Genomic DNA, 13,004 nt, shown 5'->3' with positions numbered 1-13,004 from the left:
CCTACTGTATGTGTGTCATGCGTCATGTCAAAATGCATGCCTGCTTCAGACGCATCGAAAGGGTTTATGCTAAAAGAGATGCCTACGAAGTGCCTACAAGATCCCAAGAGATCAGTTTCTGTCGCAATACACCACCGGATTGCTGAGTAATAGCCTTACATTCATTTTAGATTATTGACAAATTTCCATCCTAGAAATGTGCATGCAAACTTTTATGCAAATTCAATATATACAGCCAAGTAAGAGACACAGTTTGTATCAGTAAAATTCAAACGCTGACTACACTCTGAAAAAATACTTGTTTAACAACAACACAGATTGGGTTATTTTTAGCTCAACGGCTGGGTAAATATAGGACAGATTCTATATAACACATTCTGGGCTAAACTGAACTATTTTCAGTGTTATTTTTACTCAGTAAATAGGTTGTTTTTAAACCAAATATTAATTAATTTTAATTTAAATGTTGGGTGGATTTTACTTCCTAAATGGCCTAATATTTTTAGGGGTTATCTTTTATAACAAATGTCAAATAAATCACAAATATATGTTAATATACAATTTTATATTTTATTTCTCCATAAATGTTACATCATTATTAAACATACTAAATATAAAGCAAAGTTAGAACACTTAAGTTACTGAATGGAGTCATTGGATAGCTTAGTGAATTGAATGTGATTAAAATGTTGGAAGAGCTGTAATGTTTAAGTTAAATTCACTCAAGTTTTTTAAAGTCAGCCTATTACCCAAAGTTTAACATAAAAATGTAAATCTAATCCAATGGCCAATCTGTCCAATTAGACAAGTAGCCTGAAAGAAGTGCCTTTCCATTAAAGATCCTTAAAAAACAATGTTATGCCATCATTGGCACAAACCTTGTGCAAATTTCCTTTAACACATAAAGCAGTAAATACACAAAGAAAATGTATTGTAATAAATGTAAAATAGAGAGAGTATGTCTTCTTCAGCATATTAATATAATTTTATAAGGCATTTTACAGTTTGCACCCACACTGTAAAAAAATGCAGCATGAAGTTAAAACAACTACTTTTGAGTTTGAGTTTTGGCTTGTAATACGTTGACATAATTTATAAAATCAAGTTTAAATTGATTAACTTAATTTTTAAAGTTAAAGTAAAATAAAATGCTGCATTTTTATTTACAGTACATGAATAACTGAAAAACTTTACACATTATCTATAACCATAAAATTTTTATGGATTTTAAACTTTTTTTTTTTTTTTACAAATATAAGGGAATGTTGAGCTTATAAGGTTCTTAACATAAAATAAAACTGCAATATTTTAAAATATCTATTTCAAAGAGTTATTTAATTCCTAACACAGACAAAGTTTAATTTCTCCTCACAGTCTCTAGGTTTCCAAACCTTATTTACTATATCCAAAGCTCCACACTGGAGATTTTTGGCAGGGCACTGGAGCTCCCCCTCTGCAGACCAGGCTTTATATGCAACATCATCACCACTGACCCAGAACCAATGTCCAGCTAAAAACCGTAGTCCAGTCCATACATAAGCTGTCTGTGTTGTTGTGATGTTTTTTATCACCTCTGCCATATTCCTCTCAGAGGCGATACTGACAAGATCAATGTAGTTTTGTCTGCAGTCGTCCAGAGCCTCTTCCCATGTCTTACTCTCATGTACCACTATCGTTTCATAGTAGTCCATACAATAAAATGAGAAAGTATAACCGCACGGAATATTGGTCAGTCCAGAATTATCTTTCTGTATAAGAGTGCATTTCTCATAAAACAAAAGGTTTGGTTCGCCAGTGTTCCATTTTTCAACTGGTTGTTTTTCACCTCCAGACCAAAACCATTCTGATGAGTTTGAAGGATTTTGGTATGCTCCAACCCAAAAGTGTGTATCAGAAATCTCAGGATTACTTGTGAGCTTCTCTACCTCTTGTGTGGTAGTAGTGGACAAGTCATCATAATGCTCTCTGCAGTATGTCTTTGCATCATTCCAGTTCATTTGGTCTTCCACATAGAAGTGTCTTCTGTAGAAACCGGAGCTCAGTCCACAGAGGCACAGGAACAGAAATACAAAGAAGGTTGCCTTCATTTCTCTACACAAGATCTACACAATACAACCTTGTTGAGCAGAAGTCAACAATAATGTCATCACACGCCCTCAGATATATTGTTATATAGGAACCATAAAAACAAACAAAACAGGAAATCGTTGACCAATCAGAAGATCAGTCTCAGTCTTTGTGAATGCAAATATTTAAAGTTACCATACACCTTTCCTTGGCAAATCCTCAGATACAAAGTAAACAGGAGATGCTTTCTAGTTAAATTGCTTTCTTGTGTAAATGTAAACCCTGAAGGTCCCAAAAGTAGAAAAACATTTGTTCACCTGTTATGTGTTGTTGTAGGAGGCCTTTAATGCAGAAATAAATAGGTTTTTACATTTTTGTATTTTTTGATGGAAATGGGCTTTTGGGGTGGCAGAATTTAAAGGACAAGTTCGGTATTTTACACTTAAAGCCCTGCTTTCAGATTGTTTATGGTGAAATAGAGCAGTTTTGACTGAAATTTGGACATATGTGGATGCCCCGAGAATTTTAGGGTGTTTGTGTTTCACCTCCCACCTCTACAATGGGTTTATAGGTGAACTGGAACAATCCTTCCTAAAATGCATTAAACTTTCGTTTACAAAGATGTGAAACTCACCGAGTGGTCAGGGGTGTTAACTGATATGCTCAAACAAAAATCACTGCAAACGAAAATGAAAATGATTATGAAATCACGCAAGCCCCGCATATTTTGCGAGCCGAAATCTGCTATTTATGCGGCGAAAATGCAAGGAGTTCAAGTGAATGTTTTTAAAATGTACATGTGTATTTGAAGTTGTACAGCAGGGCTATTCAAATCTTACCCCGGAGGGCCGGAGCACCGCAGGGTCCAGCTCCAACCCAAATCAAACATAATCACATGTGATTATCTATTGATCATGAAGACCTTGATAATCTTGCTCAGGTGTGTTTGATCAGGGTTGGAGCTAAACTCTGCAGTGCTCCGGCCCTCCAGGGTAAGATTTGAATAGCCCTGGTGTACAGCATGCATCACGAAACTCATTGAACTCGGGTACTATGTAAGGAATAATTGACAACGGGCCATTGAAGTATAAGAAAATAATGCACACCAAGGTGTGCATTATTTTCAAATAATTCAAAGGACCGGAGTCAATTATTCCGCTTATACCACGGTTACCACAAACATTGCTCTGGTGCCTATTTTTAAGACATTTGACAAGTTAGGTGTGCGGTTTACAGAAAAATACTCAACACCCATAGAACATTTCTCAGCCAATCAGAATGCAGCATTCAACAGACCCGTGGTATAAAGGCTAATAATTGAGAGGTTGAGGCAGTGGCACACAGATGTCACAGAGTGACTTTTTGGGGCGGAACTAAATTGGTGGAAATTGGTTCCTCCCGGACCGTAAAACGTAAACACCGGCACTTCCGGGAAACCCAGGGAGGAAAATTAGGCTTTATCAGGCACAGGTGTGTTAAGTGAGCGTGGCGATTATGGATTGGACAACGGAGAGAAGGGGAGGAGTATATAAAGAGCCTCAGAAGTTGCAAACGGGGCAGGTTTATTCTAGCCGATCTGGTGAGAGGAGTCGAGTCTCTGGGCGAATTCAGCGTTGAGAAGCCGGAGGCTATTATTGACTGGGTGAAGAAGGATTTAGAGACACGAGTGATTGGGCTGAGTATGTAACATTTAAATGATGATCTGTGAAACAACACATGCAAATCAATGACATATTCTGTGTCAGGGGAGGTCAGGGGGGGTGATCCGCACAAATAGTGGGCAAATGGAAAATAACGGGTCATTGGACGTGGGGGGGTGGAGGGGGGATCGTCTGGGGAGGCAGGGGGTGTGATCCACAAAAATAACGGGCAATGGACAAATAACGGGTCCGTGGACGGGGGGGGCGTGTCTGGGGGCGTGCCGCAGCGTCGAAAGGGGTGGTACATGACATCCGGACAAATAGTGGGCAAATGGATAAATAGTGGTCCCGTGGACGGGGGGGGTCTCGTGTGCGGGGCACCCCCGTGACTCAAAGGCGCCCCTGGAGGTGTCCGTACAGCCACGTCCCCCTCTTACCCCCATTACTGCCGGAAAAACGGGATCGTCCATTTGCCTGTTATCTAAAGGGGCTGGGGCGTACAATAGAGGCGTACGGTCCCTCGCCCCTACTATGTGTACGTTGGCAAATTATTTGAATGGACTTTTGTCCACGAACCCTCTAAAAGTGCTTACACGCCGATGGATTTACAGAAACATAAAACATGGTTTTGGTAATCACCAATATAATATATATATAATAAATCAATTTATCTATTTAATTTCTTAAAGTGCCCATATTATGATTGCTTTTTCACAAGTTAAATAGGTGTATGAGTTCCATAAAACATGTTTCAAAAGTTGTTTGCTTGAAATAGCTTGTAGAAAAAGATTGTTACCCATCTCTAGTAGCCTCTGTTTCAGTGCCTTTCAGATTGTGCCATTTTGAGCTGGTCATTACATATTTATGAGCTGCTGCTCGATCACGCCCCACTACTAACGTCATGTGCCCGTGCGCATGCTCAGTGGTATCGTGAGCAGTACAGACCATACTGTTTTATTTTTATATATTATTATTAACGGTTTATGTTGCCAACAGACAAATCAAGCAAAAAAGTACCACTAATAAGTACACTCCAGGAGAAGAAACTCATGACACACAATGATTCCAGAGTAAATCGTGATGTAGCAGTCTCAACAGTACACTCGTTTTCCCTGGACAATGCTAACATATTCCCGTTATAAAACATTTTCAAACGCATTATTTTCACAAATGACCGAAATTTAGACCCGGCGGGGGATGTATACTGCTTGTGGACCGCGTTCTAATTGCTAGAAGCTAGCGGGAGGTCCGGACCGTAAAGTTACAAGAGTCTCCTGGGTACGGTAGCCTCGTCAGAAAGCCGGGTCGGTAATGCCCGGTCTCGGTTAGTTTGGCAAAGCACTATTACTTAGTTCATGTAGAATTGTAAAATAAAGCCGTTAAATATATTTTTTTAACTTTCGAAACCACGCTGCAAACTATCTAGCCTGCAAAAAAGTATCTTTATAGGCTACGGTCTACATTACAAACAATTATTCACATTACTATACATTTAAAAGGTATACTTTATGGGATTAGCATCTATGTATGGTCTCTGTTTTGACATACAGATGCTCTAGCATCGTAAATGTAGTATTTTGTGACAGAAGATGACAAAGGACATTCAGAAACGTGTATCTCACTCAAAACAGCATAGATGGATTTTTTTCCAAGTTTGTATGCGTGTGGGAGCATCAGAGACACAAATGAACATCCCAAAACCCAGAAAAAGTGAGTTTTCCATAATATGGGCACTTTAAGCACTATGGCGTATAAATGTGCTTTTTAAAAGTGTGTATTTTGAAAACATATTTCAACCTTGTTGACCTTAAATTTTCATTATTATTCTTTATTTTTTATTCTTTACACCATTCCAGCATCTATGGCTATATTCATGGTAAGAACCAGTTAATCCATACACAATTTTAATCCATACAAGTTGGGGGAGGAGCAATTATATATCTCCAGTTTCACCTTACTTGAATGTTTTTGGCCTGTGGGAGGAAACCGGAATAAATCCACGCTGACACAGGAAGAACATACAAACTCCACAGAGAAAGGCCACCTGCCCTAGCTGGGGCTCGAACCTCGGAGGCAACAGTGCTACCCACTGAGAGATTTTCATTATAAGCAAGCACAACACTCCTAAACAAAACACGCCATATTCTCTGAACAAAAGCTTTGCAAAAAACAGATGTTTGGTAAGTCAATGAAACCTGGGACGTGCATTACGTGCATGTTACCCTGTGTCATCCTCTGCCATTTCTGCCTGCATGTGTTTGTCATTTGCTAAGTCTCTGCGGTGGCTCGTAAAAAGCAATATTGGCTAACACGTTCGAAACGGCACCACTTAAGTTTAGGAGGAGACAGCAGAATAATTAAAAGCCAACGATTGACAATGATGGTTTGTTTATCAGAAATGCTATTCTGGCATGATCAAAGCTAAATCATGGCCACGTCAACCTCAGAGTGCTTGCCTCTGTGAGTTCTTACTTCACAAGATACACATGATGTCTTTTTAAACTAACAATTTGTAAACTGAGATTTACGTTAATATTTCAGTATGTTTGTCATGACCAATAGGAATACTTTGATGCCCTAAACTCATTTTTAGATGATGAGACTTTAACCTGGATTTCACAGACCGGGTCACAATGTTTCTTTTCACATATTTTAAATTTGTTGAGAAAATTTTATTGTAAAATGAAAAAAAAACCTGACCAATTTTCAATGCCCTAGCTGAGGGACGGAGGTTCTCACCCAAGATTTGATGTTACATGGCACCATTGCCCCCTTGATGCAGAACAGTTGGCCTGTCCTCCATGTCCATGTTTGACGGAGGGTGGTGTTCTTGGGATAATAGGCAGCATTCCTCTCCTCCAAACACGGCAAGTTGAGTGAATGCCAAAGAGCTCATCTGACCGCAACATTTTCACCCAATTCTCCTCTGAATCATTCAGACGTTCATTGGCAAACTTCAGATGGACTTGTACATGTGCTTTCTTGAGCATGGGAGACCTTGCGAGCGCTGCAGGATTTCATTCCTTTACAGCGTAGTGTGTTACCAATTGCTTTTCTTGGTGACTATGGTCCCAGCTGCCTTGAGATCATCGAAAAGATTCTCCCTTGTAGTTCTGGGCTGATGCCTCACCATTCTCATGATCATTGAAACTCCATGAGGTGAGATCTTGCATGGAGCCCCAGGTCAAGGGAGGTTGACAGTTGTTCTGGGTTTGTTCCATTTGCGAATAGTCTCGTCAAAACATGTATGTGAACCTACTGTATGTGTGTCATGCGTCATGTCAAAATACATGTTTTACTAGCAAGGTTCGGGAGGAGCACAATCAGATAATTAACTAATTGAGCACAGGTGCATCTCATTCGGTAATCAGCCAAACACTACATAAACAGACATCATACAAACGTCAGTCTTGAGATGGTTTTCCGACATCCCTCCACCACCCCAACTCCCAACTCTAATCTGTTTGATCCCACTTTGGGATGGGGGAGTTCTCTGGGTTCGGGCCATAACCCGGATTCAGAGTTCGAGCTTCACTCCGGATTCAGAGCCCTACCCCAGGAAAGCATGCCAAAATATGCTTACTTTCACAATCAGATTAGATGTAAGGGTGAACTCGTGAAGTGCCTGCTGCAGACGCATCGAAAGGGTTTATGCTAAAAGAGATGCCTATGAAGTGCCTACAAGATCCCAAGAGATCAGTTTCTGTCGAAATACCCTACTGGATTGCTGAGAAATAGCCTCACATTCATTTTAGATTATTGACAAATGTGCACTCTAGATGGTGCATGCAAACTTTTATGCAAACTTAGCCAAGTAAGAGACACAGTTTGTATCAGTAAAATTCAAACGGCTAACTACACTCTGAAAAAATACTTGTTTAACAACAACACAGATTGTGTTATTTTAGACTCAACGGCTGAGTAAATAGTATAGGACATAACACATTCTGGGCTAAACTAAACTATTTTCATTGTTAGTTTTACTCAGAAAATAGGTTGTTTTTAACCCAAAAGATGAATTAATTTTAATTTAAATGTTGGTCGGATTTTACTTCCTAAATGGCCTAATATTTTAGGGGTTATTATGACAAATGTTAAATAAATCACAAATATGTGTTGATATACAAATTTATATTTTATTTCTCCATAAATGTTACATCATCATTAAACATACTAAATATAAAGCAAAGATAGAACACTTAAGTTACTGAATGGAGTCATTGGTGAATTGAATGTGATTAAAATGTTGGAAGAGCTGTAATGTTTAAGTTAAATTCACTCAAGTTATCAATATGCATAACTTATTTTTTTAAAGTCAGCCTATTTCTCAAAGTTTAACATAAAAATGTAAATGTAATGCAATGGCCAATCTGTCCAATTAGACAAGAAACCTAAAAGAAGTGCCTTTCCATTAAAGATACCTAAATAACAATGTTATGCCATCATCGGCAGTATTCAAACCGTGTGCTAATTTATTTAACACTAAATAAAGCAGTAAATACACCAAGAAAATGTATTGTAATAAATGTAAAATAGAGAGAGTATGTCTTCATCAGCATATTAATATAATTTTATAAGGCATTTTACAGTTTGCACCCACACTGTAAAAAACGCAGTGTGAAGTTAAAACAACTTCGTTTTGCAGTCATTTCAACCTACTATTTTAAGTTTTTGCTTGTAATACGTTGACATAATTTATAAAATCAAGTTTAAATTGATTAACTCAATATTTTTAAAGTTAAAGTAACATAAAATGCTGCATTTTTATTTACAGTACATGAATAACTGAAAAATTTTACTCATTATCTATAACCATACATTTTTTATGGATAGAAAACATACTTTTTTTGTACAAATATAAGGGAATGTTGAGCTTATAAGGTTCTTAACATAAAATAAAACTGCAATATTTTAAAATATCTATTTCAAAGAGTTATTTAATTCCTAACACAGACAAAGTTTAATTTCTCCTCACAGTCTCTAGGTTTCCAAACCTTATTTACTATATCCAAAGCTCCACACTTGAGATTTTTGGCAGGGCACTGGAGCTCTCCCTCTGCAGACCAGGCTTTATATTCAACATCATCCCCACTGACCCAGAACCAATGTCCAGCTAAAAACCGTAGTCCAGTCCATACATAAGCCGTCTGTGATGTTGTGATGTTTTTTATCACCTCTGCCATATTCCTCTCAGAGGCGATACTGACAAGATCAATGTAGTTTTGTCTGCAGTCGTCCAGAGCCTCTTCCCATGTCTTACTCTCATGTACCACTATCGTTTCATAGTAGTCCATACAATAAAATGACAAAGTCCCATAGCACGGAAAATTGGTCAGTCCAGAATTCACTATAAATGCGCATTTCTCATAACCCAGATTGTTTGGTTCATTAGTGTTCCATTTTTCAACTGGTTGTTTTTCACCTCCAGACCAAAACCATTCTAAAGAGTTTGCAGGATTTTCGTATGCTCCAACCCAAGCTGGTGAACCAGAAATCTCAGGATTACTTGCGAGCTTCTCTATCTCTTGTGTGGTAGTAGTGGACAAATCATCAAAATGCTCTCTGCAGTACGTCTGCGCATTATTCCAGTTCATTTGGTCTTTCACATAGAAGTGTCTTCTGTAGAAACCGGAGCTCAGTCCACAGAGGCACAGGAACAGATATATAGAAACAGTTGCCTTCATTTCTCTACACAAGATCTACACGATACAACCTTGTTGAGCAGAAGTCAACAATAATGTCATCACACGCCCTCAGATATAAAACAGAAAATCGTTGACCAATCAAAAGATCAGGCTCAGTCTTTGTGAATGCAAATATTTAAAGTTACCATACATCTTTCCTTGGCAAATCCTCAGATACAAAGTAAACAGGAGATGCTTTCTAGTTAAATTGCTTTCTTGTGTAAATGTAAACCCTGAAGGTCCCAAAAGTAGAAAAACATTTGTTCACCTGTTATGTGTTGTTGCAGGAGGCCTTTAATGCAGAAATAAACGGGTTTTCACATTTTTGTATTTTTGATGGAAATGGGCTTTTAGGGTGGCAGAATTTAAAATATTTTTCTCACGGTCTGAACAAATGTAGAGAACATCTAAGAGTTTATTTGCTGCTTATGTAACCCAGTACCAGTAGCCTGTGTGTACATATGAAGAGCTCTTTTCCAAAACGCGATAAACGCCATTTAAAAAAAATGAGTTTGTCATGTCATTTGGCTGTGTACTGAAACTATTCACTGCTCCATGAACGCTTCATGCCAAATCACTACATTTCCTTGTTAAAATGTAGGTACAAGATGCCGTTCTTTTCCAAAACGCGATAGCGCCGAGTCTATTTTTAGCCTAAACGCGATTTATCCTCTCGACCAATCAGAACTCAATGAGCGTTCGACGCAATCCAATGGCGGCACTCTGAGTCTGAACAGATGTTTGTTTATGTTCATTCATCATTACTCAAAACGAGGATTAATGTCATGTTAATACATCACCCGGAGAAGGTACCCGTTTGCAAGGCGATCTTCATCAAAGTGTTTGGTATGTACAACTTTCGTTTCAGAACTGGCTCGTTTAATACTGTTTTGTACGTTCGCGATAAAGTTTAATTACTGTGAAGAAGCCTGCTAACGTAACATGAAAAGTACTGAATAGTTCGATAGCCTGCTGATAGACAGACTGGCGTTTGATACATTGATCAATGTCGTGCAAAAGTACAAAATGTGGCTAGTGACCAATGCAGGGACATCTGTAAAGTTGTGCTTTTTGGATTGGACATTATGAGCGCGTTGTTACGGTATGTCATTGAGAACAGAACGAGGGGAGCTCGCTGTGTGTGCGTGTGAGGTTAATACAAACTGTGTATAGGAGGGAGAGAGAGAGAGAGAGAGAGAGAGAGAGAGAGAGAGAGAGAGAGAGAGAGAGAGAGAGAGAGAGAGAGAGAGAGAGAGAGAGAGAGAGATGTGAAATATATTAAGCAAAAGAGGTTCCTAACGCCCTGCTAAGGAGAAAACTGAAATGGTGTAGGGAGTAATAGCAAGTTAGCTATGTGTAATTCTGTTTATTTCATACTGGCTCCAATGTATATTACAATCTGAATAATTTACTTATTCATTTATAGTAGAGTCCCTGAGTATATGTTGGATGTTCTCTTATTTGTTTTTTTTTTGTTTGTTTTGTTTTTTAAAGAAAAAAACATCAATTTATGGAAAAAAATATGGATTTATAGCGTTTTGAAAAAAAATTACAATTATCTTTGAATTTATAATCAACAATATTGTCGTTTGATTTAATAATCATTATTCAACATGTTCAGATTGAGCAGAAAAACAATTATAACAGAATAAATTGAGTATTCACAAAATGTGTGGGTCTAGGTAAAAAATTTACTTTTTCTGAAAACTATTGAAATGGATTTATAGCGTTTTGGAAAAGAGCTCTTCATATACATAATCACACAATACATAATAATCAGACAAAGCATATATTTATTATAAAAATATTCTCAGATTGTATTAACAAAATCTGAATAATCTGAATGAAAACATTAATTTACTTTGTTTAGATTTTTGTGATTGTTGCGGGCAAAAATCTTTGATATTGCGCCAGGTTTTCTTAAAAAATTCGAAGGAATATGCGGGATATTTATGTTTGCAGCTTTTGCTTGATGTTCACGTCACGTAATTATGTAACTTCCTAACATTCCCATGACAACAGGTAACATGGCTGAGCATGTGTGAAGTAAATGCAACATTTTCAACTTTCTGCTTAGATATATGTGACTTTTTGCTACGAGAATGCGGAGATTATGAAATCACACATCCCAAGCATATTTTGCGAGCAGAAATCGGCAATTTATGCTGCGAAAGTGCGGCATATTTAAAAAATCCGGCCCCCGCATAAATCGCGTTTTTCTGGAGGGTCTGGAAATGTTCAATGATCGTTGTCCCATTTTATAAATTATGAATGCTCCTTTCTATTGGAAATTGTGCTCATTGGTGTTATCTGTCAGTGCTGTGATCATCTCTTCTGAAGCAAACCTGCTGAGGTACTCCAGTAGTATATAGGAGGAGATGGAAAAAACGTCATTGACGCAGATAAAATTAAACATTTTTGTTTTATTTGTACATTATAAAAATGTAAATTGAAATTAAATGCAAGGAATTCAAGTGAATATTTTTAAAATGTACATGCGTAGTTGAAGGTGTACAGCAGGGCTATTCAAATCTTACCCTGGAGGGCCGGAGCACTACAGAATCCAGCTCCAACCCTAATCAAATTTAACCACCTGTGATTTTCTAGTGATCATGAAGACCTTGATTAGCTTGCTCAGGTGTGTTTGGAGGGTTGGAGCTAAACTCTGCAGTGCTCCGGCTCTCCAGGGCAAGATCCGAATAGCCCTGGTGTACAGCATGCATCACGAAACTCATTGAACTCGGGTACTATATGCTAATAATGGAGAGGTTGAGGCAGTGGCACACAGACAAAAGAAAATTTTAAAAATGATCGGCAAAATGATAAGGTAAATAGTTACCTTTGAAAATAAAACTGCTTTAGTTATGCCTAAACAGAGTAATGTTTGCTTATTTATTTTTTGAAAATTAGAACATTATAAATTAGGAGAATTAGGGCATAAAACAGCAACATTTACTTTCAGCCCACATTCAGGTTTGGCACTCGTGCCCTAGACAAACTTCTAAGACGTAACCAGGGGGATGTCTTTCAAAAAAATTTTTATGAAAATAAATGATGAACCACGGGATTATACTGATTATTCAGGGAATTAAGCTTTTTCTTGTAATAGCGTAATAATTGAAATAAAAAAATTATAGAAATGTAACCAGTCTTACTAGCACACACCCTGGGGGAGATTCGAACTGATTTTATCTGGCATGACAGTCCCACGCTGTAACAAGGAGACTAAAGGTCATGAGCTCTAACGTCTGTGGCTAGGTTGGGGAAACTTAATAAAACAATTACTGAACCTGAATATTACATGCCAGAATGCATTCCTTCTTTATGCTTTGTGCCACACATACAAAAACACTTGTTTATAATTATTATATTTATTTGAAAAAAATGCAATGCACCACGTACTCTCAATATAACAAAAATAGGCTATATATGCCTACTTAGACAAGACATCAGACTAAGGGCCCATTCCATTTTTACCCCCTTAAAACTTTCACTTGGTTTTGAGTGCCCTGCACAGTAAAGTCCCCTTAACGAGGGAAGTGGGGGTGAAAATCTTTTCCTATGAAATGGGACGCCACTATATGGAAAGTAGCGTAGCAAACATGCTCATCTA

At 37.8% G+C, this 13,004-nt stretch overlaps 2 protein-coding genes across 2 annotated transcripts; both read right to left on the bottom strand.

Moving 5' to 3' along the window:
- Nucleotides 1-1,188: 1,188 nt before the first annotated feature.
- On the bottom strand, nucleotides 1,189-2,087 carry LOC141353351 (macrophage mannose receptor 1-like). The gene has a single exon (XM_073859909.1). It carries the CDS (start codon nucleotides 2,085-2,087, stop codon nucleotides 1,335-1,337), a length of 753 nt encoding a protein of 250 aa, XP_073716010.1. The 3' UTR covers nucleotides 1,189-1,334.
- Nucleotides 2,088-7,933: 5,846 nt separating this feature from the next.
- LOC141353177 (snaclec CTL-Eoc125-like) lies at nucleotides 7,934-9,845 on the bottom strand. Its single transcript, XM_073859658.1, has one exon. It carries the CDS (start codon nucleotides 9,389-9,391, stop codon nucleotides 8,645-8,647), a length of 747 nt encoding a protein of 248 aa, XP_073715759.1. The 5' UTR covers nucleotides 9,392-9,845; the 3' UTR covers nucleotides 7,934-8,644.
- Nucleotides 9,846-13,004: the final 3,159 nt, after the last annotated feature.

The sequence above is a fragment of the Misgurnus anguillicaudatus genome, chromosome 21 (genome assembly GCF_027580225.2).
Source record: "Misgurnus anguillicaudatus chromosome 21, ASM2758022v2, whole genome shotgun sequence".
In the NCBI taxonomy this organism is placed as follows: domain Eukaryota; kingdom Metazoa; phylum Chordata; class Actinopteri; order Cypriniformes; family Cobitidae; genus Misgurnus; species Misgurnus anguillicaudatus.
The sequence above is the reverse complement of the archived record's forward strand: the minus strand, read 5'-3'. Positions and strand labels throughout refer to the sequence as shown.